Genomic DNA, 6019 nt, shown 5'->3' with positions numbered 1-6019 from the left:
AAAAGGTCAGAATGCAAATTCAAATGGAAATACTTTAGAGGGTGTAATATAGCTATTGAAATCAGGACCAGAAAACAGATTCAACAGCATCCTTATTTTTACATTCTGCTGTGATGGAGACTAGAACTACTTGAAAAAGAGATCAGAAAACGATTTGATATTACAACCCTTAAAGTCACAACTCACTGCAACTAAACAAATTTTATAACAATATAAAAATGTCTTATACTTGATATTAATGCATTAGTGTTCCATTTGCCTTTCCTTGTAAAGAAACGAACATAAAATTAAATTATAACTACATATTTCATTGCTCCCTTAGTAAAAAGTATCTGCTGTTGTCACTAGCTGATTCAGCTACCTTGATTCCTGGTAGTTTGGAAAACTACAGAAATTAATAACCTGTCATAGGGAACACATACAGATAACTTAATGTATAGTCATCTCCACAGCAACACAAATTAAAACTAACAAGAAAATCTTTTTGCTTCTATTAATAGGCTCAAGTTATTCTTCTAATTGTTCTCCTTGTTGCCATTGCAAACTTCTTTATCGGGACAGTCATTCCTACCAACACCGAAAAGAAGGCAAGAGGCTTTTTTAATTACCAAGGTAAGCAACCTTGCAATCATAAAATTATGTTTGCATTCTTTTGGTTTAGCAGTAAGTTAAGGATTCCACTGAAAAAGGTCACAAGATCAGAATCGTCTGTGCAAGTTTAAGTGACCTTGCAAACAAAGGGAATTTATTTCATCTTTAATTTTGAGTCTGTCTCTCTGCTGCTGAAGTTGACAGCACAGTGAGCTGCAGCTTGAGTCATTTATACATGAGTAGAGCACAGACAAACTTTAACACAGACCTAAGTGCAAGTACTGCAGTGACACTTCTGTCACTTCCATATGGCTCTGTAGCTCTGAGATGCAGACAACCACATCCTACTGAGGACCAGACTGAGGAAATCAAATTCACTTTTCTTATGATATGAGACACATTCAAACCCAGTCTTCCAGATGTGAAAGATTGGCTTATTCTCCTCATTCGTTAAGTAATTTTGGAATCAAATCCTGGTGGCATATTTCATTTTTACCTGTATTTGCAGCATCAATATTTGCAGAAAACTTTGGACCAGATTTCAGAAGTGGAGAAGGATTTTTTTCGGTGTTTGCCATTTTTTTCCCAGCTGCCACTGGCATTCTTGCAGGAGCCAATATCTCAGGAGATCTGAAAGTACGTATTTCATTAACTTCATAATACTATCTGTAGGCTGAAAAAAAGAACAAGAAAGCAAATCATGAATCAACTCTGTATTCAGTTTTAAAACATGTCTTATTTTGGGAAGCAAAACTCTCACTTTTAAGTACCTGATTTATTAATTGAAAACATCAGTTCACATTTTCTCTCATAAGCATTGTGGCTACTTACAGAAATTACTGCAGTTAGATTTGGGTTATTGTATCATTTAAAAGCATGTTTCAATAACTTGTAATAATATATCATTAATGGTCCATTAGCAGCATATGACATAAGAGAAATTATATGTGTATCTCTTAAAGCTTGTATTTTGTAAACATCAATCCAAATATCACCCCAAAAATCATACCTCATGTTTGTACTCACAGGAATTGGCAGAGACCACCTTTTGTATTCAGAGTCATAGCAAGGGCAGAGCAAACAGGGCATTTAACGAAAGCAAGTATGTCCCAATCCCATGTCACTACTGCTGCTCAAAGGAAAAGCTGCAAGCTTGCAGCTGTGACAAAAGAAAAGAGTCTGAAGAGAAAGGGGAAGGAGGTCCAAGGGCGACCAACTGTCTTGCTGTGGCCATTCTGTCTGTTCCTCACTCTCCTCTTGCTGTTTAGCAGTTGTAGTGGATGGTATTTCCAGCATCTAAAATTACAGGTAAACTAGAGACGGGAATTTAGTTTCGAGTGCCCTCTAGTTTCCATCACAAAAACATCCAACTCCCCCTCCAAATTAAAAAGAAAAATAAAAAAAAGTCACCAACAAGATGTCACTCACAGCTTGATAACCCCAGTATGTCAGACTAAGTTATTTGGCCTTCTCATATAAATCCATTGCCTTGGATACTCTAAGGATTCATCCAAAGGTCTGTTATATCTGTATTGGCATAGGAGTCACAAGTTAATCACATCCTACCACACTTGACAGCCAGTTCTCTTTCCCTTCCTCACACTGAGCTGATGCCTCATCTCCTTTGTTTTCAAAGGACTGCTTTTCAAGCCAAGCACAGAGAGAACTACATTGAAACTGAGCCACTGATAGCGTCAGTGAGATTCTAGTTTTAATTAAAAAACCAAAAATCATTGTACTTCTGCCCAGTGAGACTGAATCAGCCTCACACAATCTCCATCCTTTTAAAAAACAAAAATAATTCTTTTGCCATATATGGTGCTCTCTCTACATGGCAGCTCCCAAAGCAGCAGCACTTCTTTCATAAGCTGTTTGAAAGAATCCGAGCAGACAGAGTTCTCCCGTTGGATCTCTGCAGTTGTTTCAGTCTGACAATAAGTGGATTTCTATAAGCAAGTCCTCCAGACTGCAGATCCCCACTGAGCATGTTTAGATGCATTAGACAGGTCTAATTAAATTAACCAGCCTCTCCAGAAAACTAAAAGACAAGCTAAGGAGTGTTTAAAAAGTGTAATATTGACCAACCAAACTTTCTTTGGAATTTGTTGCAAACACCTTCATACATGCTCCTGCAGCCACTACATACTCAAGCTGTGTCTTAGTCCAAAGCCTACTTCCAAAAACAAATAGTCTTCCTGGTGACTTCAGTAGGGTTTGGAGCAGCCCCTAAAGTGCCAACAACATAGTAAATATGTGTTTGATTCTTGACAGAATTTAAAAGTTGTAAAGCTGTAGAAAGACTTAACCCTAAGATTTAACGTTACAGAGTTTAAGATAACCACATTAGACTCTAGATGACCTGAGACATGCACACCAGAACTCCATAAAGTTGCCAAGGTCTGAAAGCAAAGGGTGTTAAATGCAGATCAAGTGACTTCAAAATTATTTTTCAGCTCAATAAATCTTTACGTCATTTAAAAACTATATTAATTATTAACACAGTTAAACCATTCATCCATGTTTCACATTGGTTTTAACCATGCAATGACCATAGTTATAAAAAGTCTGTGACTTAAAATGCATTCAATTCATTTTTTATTTAAAAAACCTTACTAAACCAACTTAAGAAGACAATTAATAAAAAATGCTTCCTAGCATAAACAAACACACCCTAAACTGTAAGGTTATCTAGCATTAAAAACCCCTTAAAAATGTATAATGCAGATCTTTGGACTCACAGTTGCATGATTGAAGCCGATATTGTTGTGAGCTAGTCTGTAAGCATCACAACCCAGCCTTTTTAAATTATCTAAATTAAATGTCAAAACAGTGAAAGAAAGTAGCTGTTGTGAAGACCCAACTAACAATTACTAGTTGCTAATCACAGAAGTACTGTATTCTGTACAGGGTCACTGCATCCATCTCACCAATTAACCAAAAATGGTCCCATCTTGTCATCCACAGGAGTTTGATGGTTGGTTCAGTAATTATTTAGCGATTACATCATCAAACATTAAAATAAAGCCAACTGCAATGTAAAGAGAGTTTGGAGCTCTCAGAAATTGAGAGATCAGGACCCTCCTGCTGCAATAAATGTGACCTCTGCTCCTGTACAATATCCTTCACTGTGTCCAGGACAGGAGCACTGCACCACAGGACCACTTCACACTGTCTGCGTGCTGGGACCCAAAATGTTGGTGTAGGTCAAGGGATAAAAATCTGCCCTCTAAGGGTATCTTCATACCACAGTGTGGCAGGACTCCCAGCATGCAAATGCAATCAGACTGCAGCACACACACTCACAGTGTTTTTCGTGTCCCTGCTTTGTTTTAAGGATCCCCAAAGTGCAATACCCCAAGGAACAATGCTGGCCATCCTGATCACCACCATTGCTTACATTGCCGTGGCCATTTGTGCAGGTGAGTACAGAACCTCTGCTCCAGGTCTTCATTTGTACAGTTCAGTTTGGAAGCTTGGTATGCAAATGAATGATTAACCTCACTGCTTTTTAATCCTGTGAGCTTATTATGTAGAGAGACAGTAGTTTTGATTTTACTGTATGTAAAAACAGTGAGGAGAAAAAAAAGCAGCAATCAGCAGAAACAAAAGTGTCTTTTTGGTAGCTGGACCTTCATATAACTTGTATGGTTACTTTTGCTGACAAAGACCACTAGCATATAGTATCCACGAGCATAGTAAAGATGAAAGGAACCTCTGATCAATCTGCTGATCTTTTGTTCCTTGTTCACACTGAAATTTCACATAGCTTCTGCTTGCTGTCACTAGTCTTACTGAGCACTCATGAGAATCACAGAAACAGGGTAACACATTTTGTATGTCATATGTCAAAGACACAAATCAGTTGCCTGTCTTATAGAAGATACACAATTCCATGTTCTGCAGTATTGGAATGTGAGGTGACAACAAAATGGACACAAATAAAAAGGAGACCTGTACTGAAGCCATGAACTGTGTTGGAGGATTATGCAGTTAAATCCTCATTATAAGCAGACAATAAATATCTGGTCAAGAAAAATATTTTTCTTTATGTATTTAATAGTACTGTAAGAAAGAGGGTTGTAAATGACACCCCTTCTTATAAGCAAATACCTCAATCCTGCATGAAAGCCCCGCAGAGTACTTCCTTTTCTGGGAGATGACTCTCAAGTCTTCTTGACTTTTGTTGTTCCTGTACTTTATGCAAAAGGCAGAATGCTTGACTCAAGCCTCAGCTCAGGTCATTGCATTATTTGGATCTAAATTTCCCCTGCAATTTAAGTCGAAGTAGTCATTCTTCACTTTCTATTATAAATTTCCTTTCTATTATAAGTCGTTGTTGTTTGTTTGAGAACATTGCACAAGCAATAGCTGTATTTCAAATTCAGAGCTGTGTATTTTTCAGGGCAGTACTTCCATTTATTTTTTTTTTCTGTTTGCATATTGGTTTCCTAAATAGATAATGGTTATTTTGGGATTCTCAATGTTTTTGACATATTTGAAGTTATCATAAAAACTTACATTTTGGCCACTAAGGATGTTGAGATCAGCACTCCAAGTTGCCTCCATGTGTTTTTTCTCATTTCTGGTGGCAAGCAAATAAAGACAACATGAATATCAATAAACACAAAAAGAATATAGGCAATTTCTCCTGTTTTTTTCATCATACTGGTATCAGTAGGGCTATGACAATTTGAATAGCTGAGGATCTGGGTCTCTAAAGCAATTGTGTGTCCTTGTTAAACAAAAAAATGAGTATGCCTTGACCTAAGACCCTCACCGACCTGTTTCCTTTGAATACTGGCACTTGTAAAAGTAGTGACAAGAAGACAATATACTTTCTGAGTTAGTTAATTTATTGTTGATTTCTGTCTTGTCTAATCCCATAAATATGCTAATCCTCACTAGTCAATTGGCTGATTATTCTAAAAGTAACAGAAGGAAATACTTGCCTACAGACACCATGATAATCTAAGTCATAGAACGGGGTAGTAATCTCTGCTCAACACAAAACCTTGCTCTTGGGATGAGTCAAAGGTAGCAGTTGGACAAAATGTGTGCAGATTAAGAGTCAAATGGCAAGAACATTCTTCCACTGTCACAAGGAATGAAAATAATAATATATGATTGTTTTCACAGCCTCCTGTGTTGTACGAGATGCTACTGGGAACATCAATGATACAATTGTACCTGGAATGAGCTGCAATGGATCATCTGCCTGTGGCCTAGGCTATGATTTTTCCAGATGTGCAAGTCAGCCATGTGATTACGGGCTGATGAATAATTTTCAGGTTCTAATGACATAATATGTATAATCATAAGCAATACAAGAATACATAAGTACAAACATTCAAACCCATTATTTACAGACAACTAACTGCAACAGGACAACACTTTTATCTAAAAAAAGGAAGGAATTATAGGAATAATG

The 6019-nt window shown here is 37.2% G+C and overlaps 1 protein-coding gene and 1 long non-coding RNA gene across 5 annotated transcripts in view; one reads left to right on the top strand and one right to left on the bottom strand.

Annotated features, from left to right (window-relative positions):
• SLC12A1 (solute carrier family 12 member 1) overlaps positions 1-6019 on the top strand; it is a 47122-nt gene that overhangs the window by 15062 nt on the left and 26041 nt on the right. For all 4 annotated transcript variants that reach the window (XM_027644409.1, XM_027644408.1, XM_027644407.1 and 1 more), the window contains 4 exons: positions 501-612; positions 1100-1227; positions 3926-4010; positions 5728-5879. In XM_027644409.1, the coding sequence (XP_027500210.1) occupies positions 501-612; positions 1100-1227; positions 3926-4010; positions 5728-5879 (477 nt within the window). The remainder of the gene's footprint in view (positions 1-500; positions 613-1099; positions 1228-3925; positions 4011-5727; positions 5880-6019) is intronic.
• Positions 1155-5748, bottom strand: LOC113947643. Its single transcript, XR_003527828.1, has 3 exons — positions 5110-5748; positions 4702-4858; positions 1155-1264 (listed from the first exon to the last, which is right to left on the bottom strand). It is a non-coding gene; the product is annotated as an uncharacterized LOC113947643 (long non-coding RNA).

The sequence above is a fragment of the Corapipo altera genome, unplaced genomic scaffold (assembly GCF_003945725.1).
Source record: "Corapipo altera isolate COAL_440 unplaced genomic scaffold, ASM394572v1 50, whole genome shotgun sequence".
NCBI classification, from domain to species: Eukaryota; Metazoa; Chordata; class Aves; order Passeriformes; family Pipridae; genus Corapipo; species Corapipo altera.
This window is presented reverse-complemented; position numbering and strand designations above follow the sequence as displayed.